The sequence below is a fragment of the Pleurodeles waltl genome, chromosome 11 (genome assembly GCF_031143425.1).
Source record: "Pleurodeles waltl isolate 20211129_DDA chromosome 11, aPleWal1.hap1.20221129, whole genome shotgun sequence".
NCBI lineage: Eukaryota > Metazoa > Chordata > Amphibia > Caudata > Salamandridae > Pleurodeles > Pleurodeles waltl.
In genome coordinates this window covers 882,750,766-882,763,758 of record NC_090450.1, presented here as the reverse complement: position 1 = coordinate 882,763,758, position 12,993 = coordinate 882,750,766, and the positions used below count along the sequence as shown (strand labels likewise).

The following is a 12,993-nucleotide window of genomic DNA, read 5'->3' as shown; positions in this document are numbered from 1 at the left end:
TCACGCTTCCTTTTTCTCAGACTGAGCTTGATCACTGGTTTCCAATTTAGTTCACTGCCCTGGATTCCACACTGAGGCTACTAATCCCACTCACACACTTAATATGCATCATTACATCAAGGTCAATAGTATTGACCCACACAAATCCACTTTATCGCCTACCTCTATATGGACAAGGAAAGGATGTTCATATTTACTATTCTTAACTCCTCATCTACATACAATGACAAAAAAGTGGTAGTTGATATAGTGGTTACAATATTTTGCCATCCATTATATCACATGTGATATGGTGAAATAGGTTCTCCTTCCCATGGTGTAAAACAATGAGACTTTACTGAATTCCAAGTAGATCAACTCTACCACCTTCAATTCATCTAATGTCTTGGTAGCAAGTCAAAAATCCATCAGATGCGCCTTACACAACTTTCTCTTGCATCTCCCTTCTGCAAATAAATACTGTATCCGCTGCAAAATGTTTCGCTATCTTTTCATTCATAGGTCCTCAATCAATTCAATGAAGTCCTTTAAAAAATGCATGTAAATTGAACCCTGTAAAACGGCACTGCTTTTTCAGAACTGCAAAATGAACTCCATAGAGAGCAGATGTTGAGCATTTTTCATTCCGAATCTCCATAACACCTTTTTTTTTCGCTGACAGGCCTCGTGGCCTGTTCCAAGGCATGCAACACCCTTCCAAGATGGAAGGCCAACGCCTTTTTCCATCTGCCAAAACCTTTACTAGGTCACTCACTGGTTCCTTCAGAACCATCCCACTAGAGGCTTCGACCCAAAAAGGCAACTTTACTGAGAAGAACATGTTTCTACTAGTTTCCTTTTTTAGCCTGGTACAGATGTTTCTGCCAGAACTGTCTACTTTCTAAACAGAGGGCTGGTAATGTAATCGACTGCATCGCAAGCTTGAATATACTGTTCTCGAAAGCAGTGCTTAATTTGTACATTAATAAGTGCCAGTGTCCGATGCTTTGGGGGTTGCCGAATACCAAGGGTACGTTGTCTGGACTCCACCTCATGCCTGTTTCTTCCCACATCTTACACTCATTGCAGCTTTATCTCACTTGTGCATGTTCTTTCTCATCCCTGCTTTCTCTCTTTGTCACTGTTTTTCCTCCTTTCTCTTCCTCCTCCTTTCCCTCTTTATGTTTTTCTCTCACGTGCCGTAGAACACAGTCTGATGAGTGAAAAATAAGTGCCAGTCCCCAAGAAGTAATGCTGTGGGCCCCACTTGCACCCACAGACACAACTTAGGCATTGCTTGAAAGGATGGTGACCCACACTAGTTCAATAGTATTCATTTCAGCTCTGCTCCTGGTGGGTTTGCCCAGAGTCCTTTTTAAGTCTCATTTTATCTACTCTTTAGCCTTTATTTACAATTGCAAAAAAACAGAAGTGCAGGCCCAGAAGTTTTTCTCAGAAACCCGCTGCCCACTCTGTTGAATGCCAGTGCCTCTGAACACCAAGGCAGCCTATTTTTGATTTCACCTTGTGCCTTTTTCTTCCACCACATTGCACTTCCTGTCTCTTTATCTCATTCTTGCAGGGTGTTTTTCATCCTTGCATTCTCCCTTTGTCACTGTCTTCCTGTCTTTCTATTCTTCCTCCTTTTCTTCATATCTTCCTCTTGCTCTGGGTCAAAGTAAGATGATGAAGAGTAAGTACTGAATATTGGTGCCCATCTCCTGCAATGAACTGCATAAGGTATACAGTGACCCCAGAACTAGAGTTGCTGCTCTTCACCTATGACAATTGTATACCTGATGTCATTCCACTGACTGCACTAAAAATTGTTGTGCTGCTTTCACAGGTTTTCAGGGTGGATTTTGGTCCAGTGTTAATAGAGTTAAATATTATGGCTACTTAAATATGTTCTAAACCTTAATGAGTAGGTGTGATTTAATCTGTGACCTATGATACTGATACTGTGCTGCAGTGTGATGTGAAAGAAGGAAGTGTTGTGCCTTGGTGATAGGAGTGTTGTCCCTAATACCCGAGTTGCTTTGGGTGTGTTTGGAGGTTAACATGTTGATCCTTTGTTGCTACCCTGCATGCATGGGTGCAATTAAGGAGAACTGTCTGTGGTTTGTGCTGCCCTATAAGTGCCTATGCACTGTGCAGGTCTGTGGCTGCCCCTCCTTCAGCATAGTATGTAGGAGGTGATGGATGAGTGCAGGTGTTAGCTAAGAGATGGATCGGTAGACTGAGGGGCTGAGCAGAGAGGTTCTGGTGTACTAACCTGTATGTATCTGAAATTAATAAGGAGGGGTGACATTGTACATCTGATCACACTTCTAGAGGGACATCTTGTAGAATGGTGGCAGCATTGTTTAAATTAAAAAGATTCCAATATTCAGAGTACAGATTAGTATAAGAGATTATAAGAGATAAATATCTTTGTATGCCAGACTCATAACAGAGCAACAAAGCATTACCCATGAGTCTGACTCTCTGCTTTGATGTTTGGGAGGATTAGCCAGATTCCTTGCACAGGGATATTTTGAAAAACCTAACATTTACAGTGGACTTAGAACCCCTCCATTGCTTACCATTGGTTGGCTTTATTGTCACTCTCATTGCCCCTGTATGCAGCAATGTCAGAAATGTTTGACCTGCTTGTGCTAGAAGCACATTTTGTATTACAATCTACAAATCATGAGGCAAACGAATAATTATGTGACGAATGCAGCAAGTTCTCATTTATTTAAAATATACCACGGACGCACAATCACTGTTTTCAGTAGCCATGCTGATAGCATCCACCAGGAAAGACCAAAGGTAAGGTCCTGGTCCTGTGTGGCAAACCCATATCACGTCATGTGTGGCAAACTCAGGACATTTTTTGGAGCCTGCCCCTCCCCCCTTCCCCCTTGCTGAAAAAACCTGCAGCTGGGGGGTGATGACAAACAGGTTTGTGTATTCTCACATCTGAGAGGTAGTGTACACTGCACTGTACCTAAAGGGAAAGTTGGTTGCAGCCCACATTTAGGGTCTAGCCTACACAGCGCATGTTCTGTACTTCAAGAAGTATTGTTTACAATTCAGTTGGCATTCAACCTGCCCACGCATACCATTAAGTGTTTTCATTTTCACTCTCATTTAATCTTATAAGCCTTTCAGTATTATTCCTGGGTGTGCAATGTGCTTTACTACTTTTAACACAGGCATACAACATCTTACTTCACGCTATCTGCTGCCTCTATTGATGCTTCAGTTACGTAAACCTATAACTGTACTACTCTACGCCACTCCACTCTACTCTAAGCTAGTGATTCTTAACCTTTTGACTTCTGAAGACCCCCACTTCATCATTACTGGAATCTGGGGACCCCTACTGAGTTGTTACTGGAAGCCAGGGAACCTGGCCTGAGGGTGTTTGATAATTTGAACCGCTGGATGACACAGAAACAATACAGAAACAAGCAGTCATCAAACAAATACACAAATAATGAAATTGTTTATTTGATTCACAATCAAATATAATGAATATCAACATTTTAATTTTAATAGCAAGGTTGGAGCGTTTCTAAATTCAATTGAGGCCACTTGTCATCCATACTCTATTCTGTATGGTGCACTTGCACTGCTCTCACAAATCAATCTGAGAATACTAACTTAGTTTTTAGCCTTTAATTTCAAATGTCTTCACATTTACAGAACTTTTTAAACTTTGAAATTTAAATGTATCCTCTTTATTTATATACACTTTATTAATTAGTTAATATTATTTAATTTTCTAACTAGTCGCGGACCCCCTCAGTAGGCTTTGCGACACCCCAGGGGTCACCAGACCACAGGTTGGGAATCACTGCGCGATGCCACTCCATTCTACGCCACTCCAGTCTACGCAACTCCACTCAACTCCACACCACTCTTCTCTACGGCACTCCATTCTACGCCACTACACTCCACTCTACTCCACTCTATGCCACCCCACGTGACTCTACTTTATGCCGCTCTACTTTACACCATTCTACTCTACTCCACTCCACTCTACGCCACTCTCCTCTGTGCCACTCTAATCTACACTACACCACTAACTTTTAGACAAGCTGCTGTATAACATGGCTAAAAGACATTGGCAATGCCAGTAGCTCTCACGTATTTGAGACCTATTGGCTTTGCCATTGGTTGTCAATCATCTTTTGAAAGGCAAGAAGCTCGACCTACAGGCTCTTACTAGCCACTAGGGGGCAGCTGCTTTGCAGCTTAGTCGTGCTCTTGGTCTTTTGATAGTTAGGTGTTTTGTAAAGCCATGGGCGTCATCTTGCGAGAACTTTGGAACAACTGCAGCCCTTTAGGGTTACCCTATTGGCAGCAAAGAGAACCTCACTGAAAAGCTGGAGACCAAGTAGTGTCTTCTGTGTTACTGTAATCAAGGAGATCATGGGTGGAATAGTCAGAACTGTTTAAACATATTGTGGTATGGGTCTGTGTTCAAGAAAGCGATTCACCACACACCTCTACATACAGCCAGCGCCGGACTGGGAACCCAAAGCAGACCTGGTAATTGTGTTGGACCAGCCCCTGTGGGGGGGTGGGTCAAATGTGAAGCATTGCTGTTTTTGTTACTGGAGGCCGATATTGCAGTACCGCTGTGAAAACGGCCTACAGTAACTAAACCGGCCCCCACCCTCCCAGCCTCTCTGAGAAACAACTGCTACGGCCAATGAGTGTGAAATAACACAAAGTCGCGGATAGTCCGAGCCGCGCACGCACTGGACACTGCACAAATCTAGCAGGCGTAGGGCGCGTGCTCTCTGGGGATGGGCAGCGCGTGGGGACACAGTGTGACGCATCACCCTTTCTGCGCAGTGAGACATGAGCAGGTCTACAGGGATATCATGTCATTCCAGAGCAAGCGCAAATGTTTCGGAAGAAGAATTAGTCGCATGCCAGCAGTATTCAACATGCATGCCCCCTCAATATCTACTGCTCAGAAAGACACATCTGCCCGGAGATCTTAACATTTCCCTTTAAAAGCTTCTTCCTGTGCACAGTACCACCATACCTAACTATATGATGTGTGCCTGAAATTGAGAAAAGCATAAAGCTGTACACATTCACAGGGGGCATTTGTGCTGATTCCCACTGTCGTTGTATGGTCAGGAGAGTTCATTTTTATGTTAAAAAAAACAAAGCATGCTGTAGTACAGAGCTTTATTAGCAAGACACCCGGACCTATAACGAGCTCTCGTATTCCTGTCGACCCACCATCCTCGCCTGAGTGACCACTGACAGTGCAGGGCCCACACATAGACCTCCATTGAGAATCATTGAAGTCTACTGTCACTACAAAGTGCGAACATGGGAGTGCTCATTAATCTGTGCATACACAGGGTGGGTGCGTCTGGGCAGGGGCGGCTCCTCCGCAGTGGCTGAGGGGTGTCGCCCCCCTGGATGAGCCAGCAGATGAAAAATAAAACAATATGTTGCAATCGTTTTATTTTTCATTTTTCATCTGGTGGCTCAGCCAGCAGGTGCAGGGAGGGGTGGGGCTGGGAGGTGGGAGGGGGAGGAGGGAAGAGAGCATTGAGTGTGCAAGTGTGTTTGGCCGGCTGTCTCAGGCCGGCCAAACACACATACACACTTAGATTTCCCCAGCCCAGCTGCATAGACAGCTGGGCTGGAGAAACTGCACAGACCGCAGGCTTGTGTCTGAGCGGCAGTGACTGCTGCTGAGACCAATCCTGATGCTGCTTACATGCTATGTTTAGCATGTAAGCAGCACCAGGATTGCTGGGGAGCCTGTGCTGGTGTCTCAGCGAATGCTGGGACACCATTAGGGGCTGAAGAGCGAGGAAGAAGGAGACGGCAACAGGAGACTGGCGGCGAAAGGTAGGTCGCTTTTTTTTTTTTTAAATGTTTCCCCCGTCGTCCGATGCCTCCCCCTTCCTTGACATATGTGGTGGCCGCCGCTGCATCCGGGTCTTAGACTCAGTAGTATTTAATAAAAATTGACAATGAAATGGGTCCCTATCCTGCCCCACATAAATGTCTGTAACTTTAGCAGCAAAACACAAATCTATTCCGGAACAATGAATGTAAATAAAGTTATAGTAATCCACGTCAGATGTTTAGTTGTGCTTTATATTTTAGAATTTTTTGTTTAATCTTGCATTCCCAAAGAGTGTTAGCTATTTCCAGGATGTTGTGTTTCACACAATAGGGCATATTTATGAGAAAGTGGTGCATCAATCCTGATGTGCCACTTCTCTTCCGTCGCCCTTGACCCAACTTTTGTATTTTGTATTTGTAATACGATGCTCCATGGCGATCGTTACCACAACAGCATTTTTGACGCTGTTGTGGCGCTTTGCTGCACTAGTATAAAAAATGTTGACGCTAGAGCAGCAAAGCACAGGAAGGCCCATTGATTTTAATGGGTGCGTCATTTTAGCCTCCTCCTTGCATACATTATGACTGGCGCAGGCCTAATGTGGAGCAAGACGTTGCAAAGTGGTGCAATGCATGCATTGTGCCACTTTGTAAATCTGGTGAGGGGGAAAGGCCACCTTAGAGTAAAAAAAATGACACTATGGTGGCACAATGGGTATGTAAATATGCCCCAATGTGGTTAGGCCAAGCCCATAACTACACAGGCCACGCCCCTTTTAGCCACCCCCCCACACACACACACTTTTTTCATCCCTCTCATACTCTGTGTGCATATCTTTGTGGTATGCCCACAAGGCACACACTTTGCACTTTGGTCCATACCTGCATCGCCGATCACCTGCCAGAAATGAAAGCCAGCACTGCCAGTAAGTGCCTCCAGAGAGCTACAGATATCTACTTGAGACTTTCAAATCATCACTTACATTTAATGCATGGTGGCTTGTTATCCCCAATCTTTAAGTACTCAGCCTAATTTCAGTTCACTCTGTTCTTATTATCTGACCCTTGTTTCCTGACCTCCTAACCTATCCTATCTGTTCTGACCTCCTCATGTGCGGAGCCTAATGCAAGTCCCTGTGGAGCAGAGGGCCCCTCTATCCATCAGGGGCCACCATCCAGCCCAAGATTTAGAAATATTTGTGAGAAATGGGAGCCTCAGTAGCCCCTGACTACATTCTGAAGGGGGCCCTATCATTTTACGTTACACCACGGTTTGCATGTAACGCGTTGCCGCATTTACCTAAGAATACACTCATTACTTTTCAAACGCTTACTGCTGCATGCTGGATCTTTAAACTGTGGTTAGTTTCATTGCTCATCCACTTCCTGTTTCCATGCATAGTCCCTACACTTCTTACTACGCAGATCTCTGGTGTCCACTTCAGTACTAATTGTGCGCTTTCTCTTATTTACAGAATTATAGCAAAGCCCGACTACACTTTTCTGCAGAGGTGAAGCCCCCCTCCCTTGCTTTACCCTATTATCCTCTCATTTATGCATTGGTTTCTGCAACTTAATGTGCATACCTTTGTGCATAGACCCTGCCTTGCAAGAGAACATTATATTTATGTATATTTGTCTCATCTTTCAATAATCCAACTTGCAGCCCACTTCACACTCCCCACTGCAGTCCCACCTCATCTTAAGTAACTTTTGTCAGTCTATCACCAGCTCGCTACTAGTGACTTGGCTCCCTGAGCTCTAGAAACCTAACAGAGTGGATGTATGGTACTCCATCACCTCCCCAATCTCTCTCCTCACCCCCACCCTGCCCTCCAATAATACATTATTATCTTTGGCCCGTGTTATGTAACCATGCTTTGATTGACCTTTGAACATTAAAAAATACTCACTGAGTACAGGTTGAAACAACCTGAATTGCACAGTCCCCTGAAACCACTTGGGTCCTATGCTAATAAAGACTAGCAAATAGATAAATATCTGATATACAACTTGGGATATTGCCATAGTGGTGTGGTCCTACTTCTCCACCAAGTTTCCTCACCTCTTTGCTTTCATATTAGCACACCGCTCATTTGGTTCCAGGTTGTGTCTGTGGTACGCTTAAAATGGTGTCTATGAACCCTTTTGGTTGCCCTTCTCTGAACTTGTTAGTTACTACTCTATGATCTCCTGTAGAAAAGTGAACTCAAAGGTAGTAAACTTGTAAGCTGTGCACTGCAGACATAAATTTCACAGCTGTTATTAGGTCTCGTCTGCTTAACAGCTGTTGTTCTGTGTCAGCTGTGAGACATAATACTAGATAACAGTGGGCTTAGAATCCTCCTATTTCCTACCATTGGTTTGCTTCATTGTCACTTGAATTTTCTTGCTTCTTATTAGTTATCTTATGTGGGCTTTCCTTCCTCGTCTTGTGTTTGTCCCTCCCTTGGAGCATGGACACATTACTTGTATCCATCCACTGGTTATTTTCCAGACACTACTTTTTATTTAAGCATTCCTCAAGAGTGCATGGGCTTTCCAGCTGTCTCCCTAGTGTACTTCTCTTCTCCTTTCCAAGCACAGTGCTGTGCTCTCTCTCTTGCCAACATTCAGCAACATCATAATTTTAAGTTCTGGCCCGTGAGACAGCTTTTACCAGTCTGTTGACAAAAACCTGTTGTGGACCTCAGTACTTTATGTGGGATGAAAAAGGTGGGGGACATCTCTAAAACCACAGTGGCCTCATGGCCTAAGTAATTAGGGGCATGGCTTAAAATATGTGAACTACAATCCTGTGCTTTACACGGCATGCTGCGTGATCAGTATTTAGGTGTCTTTCTGGGAGTTTTCTGTGAACGCATTCAGACATATCACACAAACATATGTCTAAAACTAACCAGATATTTTGACTTTATGTGTGCTTGCTAGCAGTTCTAAACAAATTAGTAACAACACTGATTCCTTTCAAGTTCATAATTATAAATTATACTTATGTGACCATCCTCACATATGTGCACATTAGGTGGAGGCCAAGAATTGGATGAACATGTAATCTGAACAGTGTTATGGTCCACTGACTCACACTGCTGTCAGCCTCAGCTCCAGAGCTCTCAATCATTGCCCATAATGAACACCCACCTACAGCCAGAACTCACCTGGACACCTTAATGCGACTCAGCTCACATGCCCCTTACAAGCACTAGAAAATTCAATAGCACAGCTTTTAGAGCCGAGGACTCTTGGCATTGCCAATAATGAGTAAAGTCAATTCAATTTATGATACAAAATTGGATTATGTAAATATGCAAAGTATACATAATAACATATCGCTGAAGGCAAAGCCAATTGGTCCCAAAGGTGAGAACTGTTGGCTTTCCCAATGCTTGTTATATTTTGTCCTTATCCTTCGGAACAACAACACAACACTCAACACGTGACGCAAATCTCCAGGCCGGAGATCAGTGAAGCACAAAGAAGAAAGTAATTCTGAATAGTCGTCGCATCACACAAGTGCTCAAAAATCTTCCTCAAGAAGAAGAGGTCCCCAGATCGAAACGCACTGGAACTCGGAATTTAATGTGAATCAATGTAATTCCTGAATACACATGCATAACATATGATTGAAACCTGCAATGCAAATTACATTGCACATGGATGGTGAAAATAATGAAGTGTGAGTAAAAACTGATGACACTCACTTATTTTTGCAAGATCAGTAGAACATTTAAAAGCAGCTATGAAATTTACCTCTATGGCGCCCGGCCTTCCAGACTTTGAGGGCACTTTTTTAACAGGGATTTGTAACTTACTAATTGTGCGTGTGTGAAGCCTCTTTAACCCCAGAGTCCCTATCCAGTGCTATAGTTGGGAGAAAAAAACATACGCATAGATGCTCAGAGTATGTTTTTTGGAGCCCACCACTGGTGCTGCTGAGTGCCAGGACTGCTGAATACCAAGCATTACTACCTTTGATTCCACTTCATGCCTCTTCCTTCCACCCCCCTACACTTTCTATCGCTTTACTTCACTTTTGAAGGTTGAATTTCACCCCTGATTTCTTCCTTTGTTACTGTCTCCCTATCTTTCTCTTCCTTCTTCTTTCTCTCTCTTGCCCAGGATCAAAGTTTGGTGAAGAAAAACACGTTCCCCAATGAAGAGGCGGTGGGCCCCACCTGCAACCAGGGGCGTGGCTTCAGGGTTGTGTTTGGGGTGTTACACCCCTCCTAATAAATGTGTTTTGTGATAGGTACAGGTGCTTCCAGTCGGGTAGGGTGAGGTGTCTGTCGGATTCTACCAGGAATTTTTACACACACAGACAAAAATGCACACACACTCGCTCTCCCTCTCAATGTTTGGAAAGACTTAAAAAGTGTTGGTCATTTCATAAAACAATGTGCTTTCTCTCACTTAGGCCCATATTTTTACGTTTTTAGTGCTGCATTTGTGTCGTTATGTGACGCAAAATCGGTGCAAACTTACAAAATACAATTGTATTTTGGAAGTTTGCGCTGCTTTTGTGTCAAAAAATGATGCAAATGTGGCCCTAAAAAAGTATAAATATGGGCCTTGGTACCCTTGGCAATCTGCATTCTTCTCCCTTTCCCTGCCCCTTAAGCCCCTCTCATGCGCCCGGCTTGTCCTACTGTAATGTATTTTAACAACATGTGCCAGCCTGATTGTTTGGAAATCTGAAGTCCCCCTCCCCAAGTCTTACTGACCAAGCTACGCTCCTGCCTGCAGCCACTGGCACAAACAAAGCAATGGCCATACCATTGCATGTACGACTCTTCGGGCACACTGAGCATTTGTCGACAAGAAAAGGCAGTAACAACTACAAAGAAAAAAGTTATGAAGGCCAAGACTTACCTTTTTTGACTGGTGTCTGCGTAGGTTCCACTTTCCCTTTCAAACTGCTTTGTCTTTCAAAGGACCTCTTCACGTCCGCAACTGTAGGTGATTTCTCCTCTTCGCTCTTCTTACTGTCATCGTTCGCATCCTGGACGAGGAACACCCCATCGGAATTCTCTGCCCTCTTTTTAGCCATATCCTGCAGCTCATCTGCATGCAGACTTTGATTCAACTCAGAAACATAAATCTGGCATGTCTGTGAGGTCTCCATCTTCTCTGAAGTCTTGCCAGAGACGCAACCAGTCATGTCTTCTCTCCCTTGTGGGGTGCCTTGGGGAGCTTTGGGTAAGGTTGCTGAACTGCTGAAGTGGCGCATCACTGTGTTGGTGTAGGACTGAATGACTTGTCCTGTCACTAGGATTTGTTCAGCAACATCTACTCTTCGCTCTTGAGAAAAGGTTGCGCAGTTTGCATCCGCAAGAGCATTTGACTGGTTCACGTGTTTTTCAGTTTGTACAGACGCAGTGATGTCAGTTGCACACTTGGAAGCTTGATGAAAGTTGTCTGACTGGTTCACACTCTCTCTTCTTTGCTCCAGGGCAGGTTGATTGTTGCTCTGTGTATGTAGATAGTCTTGCTGTTTGCCTTGTGCGGGCTCTTCCCCATTGCCTGTTTCACCAACCTCATCTCCTCCACAGTGCACCGTGCTGTAAAAGCTGTGCTTGCCGAATCCACTCTGCAGGTTCATGGTTAGTTTGCTTGCTTGTCTGCTTTCCACGCTGCTCTCCGAGTCAGAGCGGCTTATTTGCCTTGTTATGGCTCCTTGTAGATGTGTTATCACGGTGTCTAGGCCTGCACGAGCTCCTTGTTTTCCCCTCTCTTCCTGATAGCATCCCTCTAGCTGACCTTGTTGGCTATACTCTGTGACTGGGCTGCATGCAGGGATGTTTGCAGAGTGGTTGGCCTCAGGCTGTGAAGACTGTTGTGTCTTGCCTTTCTGGCCCGATGCGTTGAATTCACTCTCCTCAATTTTGTAAATGATTGGGTGCACCTTTCGGCTTCTTGTGTCCTCCTGCGAAAGTTGACTTCCAAGCTTGACTGTTAGGACCCTTACGGGGGTTATTGCCTCCAGGCATTCATCAAGTGTGTCCTCAAGGGCAAGAGCATCTCCTTGAGAACCTGTGGCTCCTGAGAGCTCACTCAGATCTTGGTATTCATGTGTTGGGCTCATGTCAAAGCTTTTTGTCAATACATGTACATTGTAGTCATCCTCGCTCACCGCATTTATTCCTCTTTCCAGTGCCAGTTCCTCCAGCCCAGCTTGCCTCCTGTGCCATAAAATATACTCTTCGTGTTTCCTCCGCGCGCTTTTCAAGCCCTCTGGATTACCTCTTCCTGCGAGTTTACCTTTATTGTCTGACAAACATTCAAAGTTCTCTGTTGTTATCATATCCCTTCCAGACCTTTCCATAGTCCTGCATCGGATGGGCTGTTCTGAAGCTAAATTTTCAACGTTTCTGGACTGAACACCGCAGCCAACTGCAAATAGTTATGTCACTTACCTCCCTAGTCAGTGAAACTCTAGGAAGTATAGATGCATGAGTACTCAGTGTTTGCAAGTTAGCCTGATATCTCTCTCGTAGCTAGCTGCTGGTACTCGCAAGCTCGCGCCAGACTCTCCATGCAGGTATTTGCAGTAGACTGGGTCTGCGGTTCATTGCCTGAAAGCGCTTTGATCACTGGCGTCCATGATTCCAGTATCCCCGAGCTCTTAGCCTGGCTGGCATCGCCGCTTTCCGTAGTTGGTAAGGTTTTCTCTCCTGGGATCAGCTGCGCGGTGCCACCTCCCCCCTGGTGCCTTGTAACCCTTTCATTAGTTGGCTCGGACTCAGCATCTGAAGAAGGGGGTGGCAGCCGCCTGGGTATTTGAAGGGAGAGTTGCTGGTTGCAATCCCCGCGGTTGACGCTCTTATGAAGGTGGCGATCCCCACTCGCGCGCCCGAGCCGCCTGCCCCGGAGCCAGCGACGCAGAGCGAAGAGACATCGCCTTCGGATGAGCGCGCGAACAAGCTGCTGTTTCATCCATTACAGAGTCATGAAAATATTTAAGAGATAAACACTGTGAAGCACCAGGCACTGAAATACTTTTTCGGGAAGACAAGCAGTGCTAGGGATCGTGCTAAATTATAGGCACGTTTTGTGAGAACATCACAGCAGAAAGAATCTCCGTGCTCTGCTCGATCAGTCTGAGCGCATCCTATAAATACCTTTCCAAAGGGACAAAGTAAT

At 44.8% G+C, this 12,993-nt stretch overlaps 1 protein-coding gene across 1 annotated transcript in view; it reads right to left on the bottom strand.

Annotated features, from left to right (window-relative positions):
* The window catches only part of CORO1C (coronin 1C), a 449,605-nt gene extending 437,094 nt beyond the window's left edge, over positions 1–12,511 (bottom strand). Inside the window, exon 1 of the mRNA XM_069214780.1 lies at positions 10,723–12,511. Within this exon, the coding sequence (XP_069070881.1) occupies positions 10,723–12,175 (1,453 nt within the window). The 5' untranslated portion in view covers positions 12,176–12,511. The remainder of the gene's footprint in view (positions 1–10,722) is intronic.
* Between the last annotated feature and the right edge of the window lie 482 nt (positions 12,512–12,993).